Below are 15352 nucleotides of genomic sequence, written 5' to 3' on the forward strand. Positions count from 1 at the left end.
GGTAAAGTGGGGTCTCTGGGGACAAGAAGATGCCCTGGCCCTCCTCCTTTGAGGGCTCTCAGGTGTTTGTGTGTTGGAGGTAGGAGTCTCCAGTAAACCCCTCAGACCCTCATCCTGGGCTCAGCAACACGCCTTCCCTGGGAGACCAGGTCAAGTTCATCCAGGATGAGCACACTACTTTAATGTCACCAGAGAACCCTGTGGGAGATGAAGGGCAAGTGAGGGGGATGTGAAGTCTCTCAGTTGGGGAGCATGGGGGTCACAGAGGAGCCAGATAAGAGGGGAGGGACAGACAGACCCTCTAGAGATGGAAGGAGTCGAGGAATGGCTTGACCGGAAGAAACAGTCCCACCTTCCATGGAAAGGATGCAGGATGCACAGAGTGAGTTGGGAGGGGCTGAGCCCAAGTCAGCGTTGGCTCCCCAGGTCCCCTCCAAATGACCCTCCCAATCCTTCCATGGTGTCCTCCTGGGGGCCTGTTGCCCTGGTGTCTGCTTAGAGCCCAGGAGCAGGCTGAGGGCAGAGGTCCTGGAGGGGCCACACAAAGCAGGGGCTCCCGCTGTTGAGGGCAGGTCCACAGAGGCGCTGAGTGGTCCACAAGAATGAGGGCCACCACCCCAGCCACACTCCACCTTGTGTTTGTCCCCAGGAGTCAAGAGATGCCCAGTACTGGACCGATGCCGTGGTACAGCTGGGCTCCCAGCAAGGTGTGCAGACACCGGCTGGCCTCAGTTATAGAACACTTCATCCTCCTCTTCTGAGAGAGAGCCACTGTCCACTGATGGCAGGGAACCATGTAAATGGGCCCCGCCATCAGGCCCCTGAGCCCCTGGCAGTCGCTGCCGATGCTGCTGGGTGGGGCTAGGGGGTTCCTCCGGTGAGGGCCAGCCGTCATCGAGGGTGAGGCCAGGGGAGCAGGCTAGGAGGCTGTCATCCTGTGAAGGGCCACTCAGGAGGCTGTCCTGAAGGTAGACGCTCTCCAGGTCTAGAATATCAAAAAAGGGGATACAGGTTAGAGATGGAATCCTGCATCCTGCATTCCTGGGTGTGGGAGGCCAGGCAAGGGTCGGGAGACCTGTAGGTCACTGCTAAGCTGTGTGATCCCAGGCAGGTCTCCAAACCTCTCTGAGCTCAGTTGTCTCCCCATGAAATGGAGCAGAGCAGTCAAGAGCAGGATGTGAGTATTGGGACAATGGATGCTCCTTCTGGTCCTCTGTCCCCCTCCCCTCCTGGTCATCGGGAGAATCAAGTGAGGTATGTCAAGGCAAGCTTCACCAGAACTCAGGTTTGGGAAAGCAGCACCCACAATGCACCTGGCCTCAACTCAAGCCACACCACAGGCAGACTTTTCCTTTTTGCTCAAGGCACTTCCTGGGAATGTGCAGGCCAGGACTGCCAGTCCCAGGTTACTGAGGAAGAAGCTAAGCCGTGGAGAAGGGGGGATGGCGAAAGGAGCCGCCTGAGCAACCAGGGCACTAGCTCAGTGCTCCCCTGCCCACCCTGCCGTGGTATCGCCAGCTGTACCTTGAAGCTGGAAGGCGCCCTGGGTACTGTCCTCTGGCTGCATTTCTTCATCATCCAGGGAGGACCAGGCACTCAGAGTGGCCTCCGTGATAGCAAACTGCTCCGCGACACCTAGGGGACAGCAAGATCAGGCTCAGTGAGCCTGCGGGTGGGAAGGGAGCACTCCATGTCTACACAGGCCTCTCTGGACTGTCCCTTTCTGCCCAGGTAATGAAGGAAGCTACCTAGTGTCCCATCCTGTGCTTCACCCCTGCCGGCCCCACTAGGTTTCCCTCCCTGCTCCCCCGCTCACCTGCAGCAAAGCGGGCCTCACGCAGCTCATCAGGGAGACAGCAGTAATGGTCGTCCTCGGCTGGGGACAGCTCCCAGCCTGACTGCTGGGCGCTCCAACCTTTCCACTCGATGAGGTGAGCCACTCGGCCGCGAGCCATGGCTGTGGGCTTTGTGATGTGGTCCTTCATGCTCTGTACCACCCCTGTGAGGTCACAGATGGCGATAGGTGACCATCCCCACGCAAGCCGCAGTGCACAGGACGCCAAAACCTCAGACCATCATGTCCTGTATCCCAACCGCCCCTGATCTATAGGCCTGCACCTGTTGGCTCCCCGCAGCCATGACCAGGGGCTGCTTTTCCTCACGGGACCCACGCCCTGTGCCGCACCCTCCCCAGCCTATGGCCCTACTTCACTCCCGTGCCGTTCCCAGGTGTGTGCCCCACCCCTCCCAATGTCTCATGGAATCTGGATCAGGGTTCCCAACTGGCCACTGCTTTCTCAGACTGGCTGTGACCCTCAGTTCCTCTTGGACCCAGCACCCTCCACTCACGAACTGACAGTTCTGAAGGAGTTTCCCCTGTGCTCCCAGCTCTTCAGAGTGAGACTCTGGTGTGGAGCACTCAGGGAGGGCTTCCTGGAGGAAGTGGCCTAGAATTCCGCTCTGAAGTCTTACAGTGATGGGAGAGCAGGCTGTTTCACAGATGGGGTCAGAGGCATGGGAAAGCAGACATAACACCAGCACACAGGGTGGCACACAGGGACAAGAGGCTGGAGCCCCACAGGGGCCGGACAGATTAGGGCTAGAGCCACAATGACAACTCCATGTTGTCTACACAGTGATGGAGAGCCCCGGCAGACATGGACCAGGGAAGAGGGAGATTACATCTGTTACTAGGAACAGCAACATAATTGAAAGATCAAAGCTCAAGGGTGGAGATGGGAACAATTCTGGGCGATTGCGGGAACCCAGCAAGAGGCAGGCCAGGGCTGGGCAGCGGAGAAGGACAAGGGCTGAGGGAGTGTATGACTTGACTGGCTGTGTGTGGAGGGCGATGGAGAGGAGGTGGCAGGGACAGCTCTGCATCTCCACTAGCTGAGGCAGGGTCAGATCTGGGCATCCCCAGTGTCCCTAAAGCCATGCAGACATGAGGCCCCGGAGAATGTGAGTCCCAAGGACAAATGAGCCATCCACAGGAACGAGGCACCAGGGATGTGGGAACAATGGAAATGAGAAAGAGGGGAGACCTGCTCCCCCAAGTGGGTGCTGGACTGCGGAGTGCGTTTGGAGAGGTGGCGTTTCTCAGGATCTGGGGGGAGGGTGTGGGGGGCAGGCGTTTCAGGTGGAGGGAGCTGCAGAGACAGGGGCGGAGGGAGGCGGCCAGGTCCTGTGGGAACCTGGAAGGGTGTGGTGTGGTGGAAACTGCAGTGCGGGGAGCTGTGAGAGGAGCCTGGTGGGCCAAGTGGCCTGGTTGTTGGCTGAGGGGTGTCGACGGCCAAGTACAGCAGCTTGAGTCCCTTCTCCGCCTGCGTGCTCTTCTCCTAGCCATCTCAGTGAGCTGCTCCTGGCACACTCCTACACCTGCTCCAGAGAACTATCATAGCTTTGGGTGCCACCTCTTCCCTCAAGGAGGCACAGTCCTCATCATGGACAACTGAGGACTGATGCCCAAACATGTCTTCAAGCGCCATCGATCCTTCAGGCTACCATGCTACAGAACTCCCAGTGGGGGTTGAGGCAGGGAGAGAACTGTAACGGAGTCTTCACTGAGCAAAATCCTCAGCCTCCCCTGATCCTTCACTCCCCAGGGACCTCCCAAGAGCATTCCCCAGGGGGGCACAGTCCCCACCTCAGGCTCTGCTTCTAGGGAACAAGACCCAAGGTGACGTGGGAGACCACGCAGTCAGACACCCAAAAACTGCACACACATCCCCCTCTGAGGCATCTCCAGGGCCTGAAAACCCAACAAGTCAACTCCTGAGGGAAGAACCCAGCCTGAAGTCTGGCAATTAGGAAACGTTAAAGCCAGCATGACTATGATCCTTTGCCTCCCCTTGGCACGTGTCCTGGGAGGAGCCTACAATCCTTAAGGGCTGGAGGGGGACTGTGTGGACCTACCCACAAGGGATGAGGTGGCCAGGGCAGCCACACTGTAGTTGCTGGGGCAGGCTCTAGAGTCGGATATGTAGCCGTTGGTGGTCTGGAAGCACCTCTGTAGAAAAAGAAGGGGTGGTGGGAAGGGCAGCCAGCCAGAGGACATTGTCTCCTCACCCCCCCAGACCATTGTTACCACCCACTTATCCTTGGTGGCTAGGGACTAAGTACAGAAAGGTAGGGAGATCCTATCCATTCACACAAGACTTCCTTCCCTGGGCTGGCAGGACTGTGAGCCTGGGTGGGCACAGCAGAGGAAGCAGGGATGGTGGCATCAGCTGGGCTGGCTGGAATGCGGGAGAGCAAGCACACTGACCTGCCACGGATCCCAACAGAAATCCATCTGCTTGTCCTGAAGCAAGGGGAGAAAGGGGACCAGTCAGGGCTGGGGACGTTGAGCACACAGCCAAGTCCCTAAGCCCCTGCAGAGCAGGGTGGTTCCACCTTGTGACCCTTGGAGAGATCAAGGTCACCTGCTGTCCCCTAGCACTCAGAAAAGGAGGTGGGGCACAGTGGCCTTGGGAGGAGAGGGAATCAGTGCAGGTAATAGGTCTGACCTAGACCAAGTGTACTTTTACAGTTTCCTGATACCTGGAGACTAGGGACTTTACAAAACAAAAGCAAAAACCAATGACCTAGCTGGTGTAGCGGCACATGCCTCTAATCCCAGCACTAGGGAACTCTGTGAGTTCCAGGCCAGGCAGCACAACATAGTGAAACCCTGTCTCAAAAAAAAAAAAAATCAAATAATAATGATGAAACAAAAAATAGAAAATAGCATCTTGAGGCTAGAGAGATGGCTCAGTAGTTGAGAGCATTTGTTGTTTTCCCAGAGGACCTGGGTTCAGTTTCCCAGCACCCACAAGGTAGCTCACAATCATCTCTAGTCTCAGGGGATCCAATGCCCTTTTCTGGCCTCCACAGGTACTGCATACAAGCTGTGACCATAGACACATGAAGGCAAAAACTCATACACATAAATTAAAAATAAAGAAATCTTTTTTGTTTGTTTTTTGAGACAGGGTTTCTCTGAAGCTTTGGAGTCTGTCCTGGAACTAGCTCTTGTAGACCAGGCTGGTCTCGAACTCATAGAGATCCACCTGCTTCTGCCTTCCAAGTGCTGGGATTAAAGGCGTGAGTCACCACCGCCCAGCCCTGATTTTACTCTTGAGAAGCTGTTGTTAGTTACTAAGCAGAACTGGGCTGGCAGTGGAACCTACTGTCTGCAAGGCTGAGTTAATTTGGGCAGGAAGACCTCTGGGATGGTATTGTGTTTTCTAAATAAGTCTGGCACCCATCCAGCTGAATGCCAAGCCCTTGGGTCCCCTATTACCCAGGAAGAAACTGGGGTTGGCAAGGAAGAAGGGAGCCAAGAATGGCCTCTGCTTGCCCTAGAGAGATAAAAGAGCAGCTGGAACCAGGGCAGGCAGGAGGAGGGTGATGAGTGGCCGGTTACCTTGCCAGCAACACGGTCTGGAGCCATGACAGGTGGATGAGGGCTGGAGGGCAGATCCCGATTCAGGAGGGCTGTGCCCTGTGACCTGGGGCAGTCTTTGTGGGCACTGATGAACAGATCTGGAAATAAAGATGACAGGAGAAGTTAAAAAAAAACCCTCTGACTTAGCCATAGTAATTAGGCAGGGGAAGACATAGGCACATCTGAACTGAAAAGGAGGGAATATGTTTTACCTACAGAAAAACTAAAGACAGCCGGGTGGTGGTGGTGCACACCTTTAGTCCCATCTCTCGGGAGGCAGAGGCAGGAGGATCTCTGTGAGTTTGAGGCCAGCTTGGTTTACAGAGTGACTTCCAGGACAGCCAGGGCAGTTACATAGAGAAACCCTGCTTGGCCATAAAAAATTTTTTTTAATGTTTTTTACCCTTCTGCAGTAACAGATTAATATACAAACACATTCTACAACTATACAGAGATATTTCCTTTTTACTTTGAGACTAGGTGTTTGTGTGAGTGAGAGAGAGAGAGAGAGAGAGAGAGAGAGAGAGAGAGAGAGAGGGAAAGGGAGAGGGAAAGTGTGTGTGTGTAAGCTAGAAGACAACCTTGGGTGTTGTTCTCCAGGCACTGTCTTTATTTATTTATTTATTTATTTATTTATTTATTTATTTATTTATGAGGCAAGGGCTCTTACCAGACAGGAACTTGCCACATAGGTTAGGACACCTGGCCAGTGACCCTCTACCTCCCTCTGGCCCTAGCACTGGCACTGCAAGTGCAGGCTATCTTGCCTGGCCTCCTAAAGTGGGTTGGGGGAACAGAATGTAGGTAAGCTGCCAACTGAACATCTCCCCAGTCCGAACTTCACCTATTTTATTGGCCACAGCAGCCCCTGCACCTGCCACAGGGCCCAGCACACAGCAGGATCTCATAGGGGCTTCACAAAGGGCTTCACACAGCAGCACAGCAAAGCCAGACTTTGTTGCAGGCAAACAAAAGCAGCTGGGCTCTGTCTCCAGGCATACTCCACTCTAGACGCCAACGGGTCAGGGAAGAAAGGGGTCCCGACAGAGGAAGGGCCCAGGGCTCACACGGCAGGCACATCCAGCCCAGCTGGAGGGAGTAAAGCAAGTATGGACCTGCATTCAAGGAGACTTTTCAGCCAAATCGCATCCTGAAAGAGGCCAAAGGATCTGGGACCTGCCCCAAGGCTGGAATGCATGGGCCAAGGCAGGGAGGCTGGAGCCAGGCTGTCTGGGACACCATAGGAGAGGAAGGCAAGGTGATGGTCAGTGTCTCTCTTGCCCCAAAGTGACCCAGACATAAGGAGGGCAGGGCATGGAGGACCACATGGGTTCTGAGAATGAGGGCTGGACCATGTGCACACAGCAGGCAGTCCCCAGCACAGCCTGCTGTGTGCCAGTCCTGGCCGCGTGACCCGAGTTAATGTTGCTCTTCTCGGGGCTCCAGGACCTCCCATCTTTACAAAGGAGGACTCAATGGCAGGGCAGGGGCCGCGTCCTTCAGTGGCTTGTCCATTCATCAGGCTTGTTTTTCACTTATTTGCTGCTTACTTACTTGGCCATTTATTTGAATGGTCTCCAGCCAGAGACCAGAACTGACGCCTTATACATGCTGAGAAGTGCTCTTACCACTGAACTACACCCTCAGCCCTCTTTTCACCAGGTCTGTTTAAAAAATAATAAGATAAATATTGAGTAGAATAGAGTGGATATCATCAGAGCTGGAGGCAGCCTCAGATCATTCAGTCTTGTGTTGTGGAGCTCCTATGTGTCACAGGCACATAGGTGTGTGTGTGTGTGTGTGTGTGTGTGTGTGCGCGCGCGTGCGCGAATTTGCACAGGTGAGAATTTTCTAGATGTGTATACTGGATCAAAATGCAAAATATATTTGTTCCTACAGGTCTGCCTTAGTTACTTTTCCATTGTGGTGCTAAGATACCATGACTAAGGCAACTTATAGAAGAAACAGTTGACTGGGGATTAAGGTTTCAGAGGTTCATGACCATCATGGAGCAGATCGTGGCAGCAGGCAGGTATGACGCTGTAAACACGGCTGAGAGCTCACAACCTGATCCACAAGCACAAAGCAGAGAGAGAGCTAACTGGGAATAGCATGGACTTTTAAAACTTCAAAGCCTGTCCCCATAACAGGCCTCCTCCTGCAAGGCCAAACCTCTCGATCCATCCCATACAGTTCCACTAACTGGGGACCAAGCATTCAAATATATGAGCCTGTGGGGGCCATTCTCACTCGCCTCCAGGTCTAAAAATTACAGTTTGAAAGCTCAACCAGCAAGATGCCTCAGTGGGTTAAAGGTGCCTGATGCAAAGCCCGATGATCTGAGTTCCATCTCTGAGAGTCATAGGTGACAGGAGAGAACTGACTCCCAGTTGGTCTATGACCATCACACATGTAAGGTCACATGTGCACACCCACATACAAACACATAGCAAACAGGTAATAAAAATTAGGGGCTGGAGAGACGGTCTAGTGTTTAAGAGCACTGGCTACTCTCCCAAAAGACCTGGGTTCGATTCCCAGCACCTACATGGCAGCCCACAACCACCTGTAGCTCCAGTTCCAGTGGCTCTAATGTCTTTCCCCAGGTCTCTATGGGCACTAGAGACAGACATGATGCACACACATACATGAAGGCAAAACTCATATAAAATAATTTTTTTCAAATTAATTTAATTTTTTTTAAGTTTGAAAGCTGTGACTAGGCTTGGTGATTCTCGATTGTGATCCTAGCACTGGAGACTGAGGCAGGAAGACCAGGTGTTTAAAGCCAGTCTGGAGTATATGGTGTATTCCAAATCAGCCTAGAATATACAGCAAGACACCACACACACACACACACACAAACACACACACACACACACACACACACACACACACACACACACCCCAAACACACATATACCACACACACACACACACACACACTATAGACACACACACAGACATACACAGATACACAGAGACACCACACACACCACACACACCATACACACACACACACACACACACACAGACACCACACACACAGAGAGAGACACCACACACACATACCATACACACACACACCATACACACACATCACACACACACACACACCATACACACACACACCATACACACATACACCACACACACACACACACACCATACACACATACACCACACACACACACACACACCATACACACATACCATACACACACACACCATACACACATCACCATACACACATACACCATACACACATACACCATACACACACACAACATACACACATACACCACACACACACACACACACCATACACACACATCACACACACACACACACCATACACACATACACCATACACACAAACACACACACCAAGCAACAAAAAGCTAAGAGAGTTTGATCTGGGATTCCGCATGTTGCCCAAAGCCAGAGTCTGTGTAGCTACGGGGTGCTGCTGGGTACCTGGATGGGTGCTGGAATGCTTCCCTGGGTACTCCTGAAAGCTGTGAGCTCTCCAGCTGCAGAGCGGGGGTGAGAAGGATGAGAAGGGGGAGCCAGGGCAGCAGGGACACCAGATGTTTCCTGAGGTGGTGGTGGGCTGGTGGCCCCTGGCTCCAGCCCCTCCCCTGCCTGCCTGACCCATCTGGGACCCGGGCGCTTCTACCAAAGTCTCCTTTTCCCCCTGAAGACTTTAGCCCCATGATGTCATGGGCTGGTTGCCATAGAGACGTCAGGTAATGAACCAGCCCAGGGTGAAATCACAGGCTGCTCTTAGCCCAGCAGGGACCCGGCCACATCAGGGCCTTGGTGGCTGGAAAAACACACTGCCATGCAGGGTGGGGCAGGGGACAGCCCAGGGGACCTCTGATGCCTGCTTATTTTGGATGCCTCTCCCAAGGAGTTGTGTGGTGACATTCCCCTTCTGTCACAGTGTCCTCCCTACTTTCACTCAATGTCTGAGACCCTTTCTTGGACCTGCCCCTCCCCCACCTCCTCAGGCTACAAGAGTGACAACCCTCTTGTTGACATGGCAACCAGAAGACCATTTTGATCCTTCCAGAAAAGTGGTGCCATCTAGAGGTTCCCTCCATCCCTCTGTCTATCAAGGATGTTTCCTGCCTTTCTACCAGAGTTCTCCAATGAGAATGTCAGCTTAACCACCCAGACAGTTCTCCATATAGTCTAACCTAAGCTCTTCATGCTGCGGAGATCCCCCTACCAGCCTTTTTTTCTGCTTGGTCCCTGGGTGACCCTGAAGACCAGTCCCTCAGACTCCTGTCACTTGCTTTCGAACTTGTAGCTATTCATTAGGGCCCTGTGTCCCAGCCCATTCGTCACCATGGTTGCCACCTGCACCCTGAGTGTTTCTCAGGAGCAAGAGAATTAGCCTGCAGCCACTTGGGAGGAGACAAGTGCAGATGAAGTGAAGAGAGCTCTTTCCCGGCAGCCCAGGGAAGGCAAAAAACAAGTGAGCAGCAGCCTGGGCACAAAGCCCCTGGCGCTGTCTCCCTGGAAGCCAGCCTCCCCAAAGAGGCTCCAGGCACCAGGTGGTCCCGCCCACTGTGAGGCGTCAGCCACCCCTGGCTCTGCACAGAAGCTGCCTTGGGCTTAGTCCTCTGGACCACAGTCATGTGTCACCCACGTGCACCCCACTTCTCACCCTGGTGTGCTGAGGGCTACAGCAGGAGGCCACCGCTGTGGCCAGGGCTCCCTCAGAGAAACTGCTTGCTCTGTCTCTCAGTTTGTCTTTCTGGACAGTGGGACTCCTGTGTCGCGCTCCCAGGCTGGAGATTGCCCTGGGGACCCTCTGAACCTTACAGAGGGAAACCTAAGAGTGTGAGTCTTTGGCCTCTCTGCCCAGTGAGTCCCTGCCAGGAGAGCAGGCCCCGGAACTTGGCAGAGGCCCATTCTCCAGTGTCTTCCCAAACCACCTGGGCCATGATGGTCTTGCAATGCTCTGGTTGGCTGAGCTCAGAGATGCTCATGGGATCCCTTTGTATCCCCAGCCAAGGGCTTCCACTCACCCCAGCTCCTTCTCCTTCCCTCTCCCCTCCTGGGACCCATTCTACTCCAGTCACACCAACTCCAGGCAGCCTGCCAGGCTGGCCAAAGGTGACGAGGTGACTCCCTTGAGGGAGAAGCCTGACCTGCAAGGACACGCTGCCTGTTTATCAAGCATACGCTCCAGATCAGCCACCATGCTGATTCCTCACCCAGGATTTCACTTTGAACTCTGCAAAGTAGGTAGAAGCATGCCCACTTTACAGACGGGAAAATGAAGCCTCAGAGAGCCTAAATGACTTATCCAAAGCAACAGGTAGTGAGCGGTATGGATGAGTTTCAGACCTAGGGGGCAGGAAGAAAGCCCAACTACCAAATAGTGCTGATCTCCAGAAAGGGACCTCCAGTCATTTCTTCTATGGTGTGTGTGTGTGTGTGTGTGTGTGTGTGTGTGTGTGTGTGTGTGTGTGCTCGCGTGTGCTCGCGTGCCTGCTCGCATTGCTTTCCCCCACTAAACTTCTTCACTGTGTCTTTCCCCTCAGATTAAACTACAGGGCGAGTCCCATCTACTCTTTCCTAATTCTCCCACAGACATCACTGCAGTGTTGCTCCCAGCAGGGGCTCTGGCAATCTCCCTCAGGATCTGGGCCTTCTAGACACAATTAAATGTTTGATTCTTCAGAAGAAAGTCCTCAATGTCCCACGTCTGCTCTCAAAGGAACCAATGCACTGGGCACTGGAGACCCCCAGGGTAGACCAGAAGGCTGACTGTCTAGCTGGAGGAGAGGACTGTGGTGGGGGGGTCAGAAGTTGAGGGGCCAGGAGGCATTAGTGAGCACAGAGGGACCCTGAGATGGAGAGGGGTAGATACTGACTTCCTAATGTCCCACACTCTGCGTCACTGACAGTGCCAGGAAAATCTAACCAGACAAGAGGCCTCAGAGCTATTCCAGAAATTGGTTCTGGACTGTTGGCCATGTACCAAGAGCTTTGGGAGAGATCCGGAGTCTTTGAAAAAGCAAAGGGCAGGGGCTTCTTGCTCAGCACTGGGGCCCACAGATCTGGACTTGAGTCTGCCTCTCTGTACTACCAGATGGGTGACCTGGGTGAGGTTCTGCTCCACTCTGAACCTACTTCCGTCCCCGGTTCAAGGAGAGCTAACTGGGTCAGGAGAGCCAAGACCTGGCCCAGCCTGGCTCAGGATAAGCATCCAATGAGTGGCAGCTTAAAAATAGATGAACCAGAGTTTCTCTGGTTGTAGCTCAGTTGGCGGAGTGCTTGCCTAGCATGCATGAAGTCCTGAGTTCAAGCCCTTAGCACCACATACATGAGGCATGCTGGTACATGTCCGTATCCTAGCACCTGGGAGGTAGAGGCAAAAGGGATCAGAAGTTCAAGGTCATCCTCAGCTACACAGCAAGTTCACGGTTAGCCTGGGCTATTGGAGACCCTATTTAAACAAGAAAAAAAAAAAGATAACTGGGGCAGATGTGGTGGCCCCAACATGAAATTCTAGCATTTGGGAGAAGCAGGAGGATGACCTTGAGTTCAATGCCAGCCAGGACTACAGAATAAGACCCCTGTCTCGAAAACCAATAAACAAGAAATGCTGAAAAATACAAATAGATACGGAATACAAAATAGTTCCTAGATGCAGTGTGTATGGCCAGTATCTCACTGTCCTCAACGCAAATGCCTGGCACCTACTGCTCCCTCAGAGGCACGAGGAGTCCCCTTTACCACCAAGAAGGCCTGGAGCAATTGTCTGTAGGATGCACCAGCCCATGAGAGGAGTGGCTATTGAATGTTGGCGGTGCCAGCACTGACGGTGGGGTGGTCTTTGCACTGAGACCCTCTCGACCCCATGTTATACTCCCACTCTATTACCATCCCCACTCAACTTGGTGAGCTCACACACTTGGGGACAGTGGGTCAGGGACTGCAGACGGGTCTCCTGATCCCCCAGATCTCCCAGGTGTCGCCTGCACCTGGAGTAGGAGGAACTGGGTAGTCCCAGTTGGTTGCAGGCTCCAGGCTCTGTGAGGCATCAGTGCCAAGTTCATGACCCCTGACCTCTACTACAGGCTCTGAACATGGCCCATGCTAACCCTTGGCAGGTGGGGACTATGGCCAACAAGTGGTCCAGGTGTGCAGAGGACCAAGGAGGCCACGGAAGCCTGAGACGACCCACAAGGCCAAGGGTGCTGAGGATGACGATCAGGCTGGCCTCGAACTCACAGACAGCCTCCTGCCTCTGCCTCCCATGTGCTGGGATTAAAGGAGTGTTCCACCAGCACCCAGCTCATACCTCTCACTTCTAAGTTGCTGGAGTACATGTTGAGACTGTCAGGCTCTGTCCTCTCCGGATGGGGAGAGGGTTAGAAAATGCAGCCTGATCTTGGGGTGGCACTCAGGATGCAGGAGGAAGGGTGGAGAGTGACTGTCTCAGCCAGTGTGACCTCGACAGCCCTGGCTGAGGGGTCGTGGAGGGAGTATGGGAGATGGGACACCCAGGTCTCCACCTCATAGTGTGACCTTGGCAGGCGTCCCTGCTGTCTGTCTGGCCTCTGTCCTGTACTCTGTGGAGCCTGTGCTCCCAGGCAGGTGCACTCGGGGCTGGAATCCCACAGCTGTGAGCATGGGTTGACCAAGGGACCTGTCACTAAGGAAACATCTAGATACCTAACTGCTAGAACTCCGGCCAAGGGAGACTGCAGGGTTTCTGGGGAGGCTCCGACTCTGAGAGCCTAGAGTTGAGAGACCCATCCTTACACTCCACCGAGCTTCACAGGCCGGGGTATGCTGGGTTCCTCAGGTCGTACAGGACCACACTTCTTCTAACACAGTGGAGGACACCCAGTAGGTAGCCCTGCTATGTTACCATCAGTCAGTCTGAACCAACTTCACACAGACTGACCCTGCTCTTCCCCTCCCCCACCCATGACCCCACTGCTGACACCTTCCAGGGACCTGAGTCACCTGCCCGAATACTATTCCATGAACTTGGGACAGAACTCCCTCAGAGTGCAGAGGAAGGGGGAGGAATGGTTTTTCAACATTCCCCAGACCAAGGTTCCCTCTAGGGCCTGCCCAGCCCCCTCTCAGACCAGTTTATCCTTCTCTGCTGTGTAAATTTCTGGAGCGGCCAGTGGAATCTTCTAAGACCTTGGGTGAGGAGACTTGGTCTCTACACTCTCACTCCCAGTCTGCCCCCTGCTCCCACGAAGGGTAAGAGTCCCAAGTGGGACAATGGCCCAACCTTTTTTTTGGTGGGGGGCGTTGTTTTGCTTTGACACAAGGTCTCATGTAGCCCAGGTTGGCCACAAACTGTGCTGTGGGTGCTGGCCTTGAACTCTGGATCTTGCACTCCTGAGATTACAGGCATGTCCCGACACCTTCCAACCTCTTTTCTAAAAGATTACCCCAAAGACAAATATGCCCCTCCCCCAGCCTCCGTGAAAGACCCTACACTCGCATTCACAGACAGGTACCGCCCCCCACCCCACCCCCCACTCCGCGCGGCGCGCGCCAACAGATAGAGTCACTCTCGTTCCCTGGAATCACCTTGGGGACAACCAAGGTGCCAGGTCAGAGACAAAGGCCCAGGGGTTACTGGGAACATCAACTGTCCTCTCTCCACTCCTGTCCCCTGGGCAGAGATGGAGGTGGGGATGGAGTTAGGGATGAGGGTGGGGCAAAGCCAACCTTGATAACCTGTTCGTCCCTCCTGACCCCCCAAGGGGTTTCTAGGGCTGAGGACAGAGGCACCGGGAGGGAACGGGATCCCGGGCTAGGAAGGCCTGCGTCTTGGGGAGCAGGAGCGAGGTCTGCTATCTTCCTGGAGCTCAGTGGCCCGTAAGAGGACCAAAAGAACCGGAAGCCGCCCTCCCTTCCCAGGCACACTGCAGGAGGCGTGTGGCTGCAGGGAAGAAAGCATGGCACCGGGGACCTTGCTTCATGCCACCTGCCGGGTGCCGAGTGGGGCGTGGGGTGTGGAGACCTCCGCCCGCTCCGCGCTCTGCACGCTGCCCGCTCTCCTGCCGAGCCCGGTCCCAACGGAGCACGCGTCCCCTGGGGCGCTACTGGTCCGTGAAGGGCGGACACCCACCCTGGGCGTCCCCGGGGCCGCGTGCTGGTACCCCCGCCCCTCGCCGCGTCCCGGGCCGCTGGGTCCTCACCTCGCGACACGCAGGAGCCCATCACGGGGCGGCGGGGCCGGGCCACTGCGCCCGGGTGCGGCGGGCGGCCGCGCGCTCATGTCTCCGCGGCCGGGGCTGCTCGGCTCGGCCTCCGCTAGCGCCTGGGTCGTCGTCCCCGCTGTCGCGTCCCGATCGCCTCGCCTCGCCTCGCGCCGCGCCCGCAGCTGCCAGGACCGGGCGACGCCGCTGCGGGTGGGGGTGGGGGGGACCCAGGGAGCGCGGAGGGCGGTGCTGGGGTGCGCCCCGCCCCCTCCGTGCCTGTGCACCTGTTGTCGCAGCCCGGGGTAACCTGGACTCGGCCCTGTAAGGAAGACTTCTAGCCTCAGACCTGAGCCGCACCTGCTGTCTGGAGCTCAAGGTCAGGGGAGGGGGCTGGGACCGGGGAATTCTGCAAGGAGGAATCTCATCCCACTGTGCACACTGAGGATGGAGACTTGGTGTGTGTGTGTGTGTGTGTGTGTGTGTGTGTGTGTGTGTCCGCGTGCGCGCGCCACAGCATGAGTATGGAGATCAAATGACACTTGGGGGAGTCTATGGGGAGGCTATTTCCTTCCACTATATGGATCCTAGGAACCAAACTCGGGTGGTCATACTTCCCGGAAAGTGCCTTTACCGGCTGAGCCACCTCCCCCAAGTCAGAGTTTTTTAATAGTCACCTGTGCATAGGAGGATGCTGGCCCAGGATGAGCGTTCTGAGGGAGGACCAGGA

The 15352-nt window shown here is 54.9% G+C and overlaps 1 protein-coding gene across 1 annotated transcript; it reads right to left on the bottom strand.

Moving 5' to 3' along the window:
- Nucleotides 1–652: 652 nt before the first annotated feature.
- Fam131c (family with sequence similarity 131 member C) lies at nt 653–14644 on the bottom strand. The gene is made up of 7 exons (XM_027399912.2): nt 14623–14644; nt 5408–5526; nt 4268–4303; nt 3916–4009; nt 1817–1999; nt 1525–1635; nt 653–985 (listed from the first exon to the last, which is right to left on the bottom strand). Exons 1-7 carry the CDS (start codon nt 14642–14644, stop codon nt 729–731), a joined length of 822 nt encoding a protein of 273 aa, XP_027255713.1. The 3' UTR covers nt 653–728.
- Nucleotides 14645–15352: the final 708 nt, after the last annotated feature.

Source organism: Cricetulus griseus, chromosome 2 (assembly GCF_003668045.3).
Source record: "Cricetulus griseus strain 17A/GY chromosome 2, alternate assembly CriGri-PICRH-1.0, whole genome shotgun sequence".
Taxonomy (NCBI): domain Eukaryota; kingdom Metazoa; phylum Chordata; class Mammalia; order Rodentia; family Cricetidae; genus Cricetulus; species Cricetulus griseus.

What these genes read in the sequence shown, in the direction of transcription:
- Fam131c (XM_027399912.2), bottom strand. Translation starts at nt 14,644, where the DNA reads ATGGGCTCCTGCGTGTCGCGAG. An exon ending in TCTGTTGGGATCCGTGGCAG is followed by an intron (nt 4,010 to 4,267) that starts GTCAGTGTGCTT and finishes CTTTTTCTACAG; the next exon opens with AGGTGCTTCCAGACCACCAA. An exon ending in GGCCACCTCATCCCTTGTGG is followed by an intron (nt 2,000 to 3,915) that starts GTAGGTCCACAC and finishes GTGACCTCACAG; the next exon opens with GGGTGGTACAGAGCATGAAG.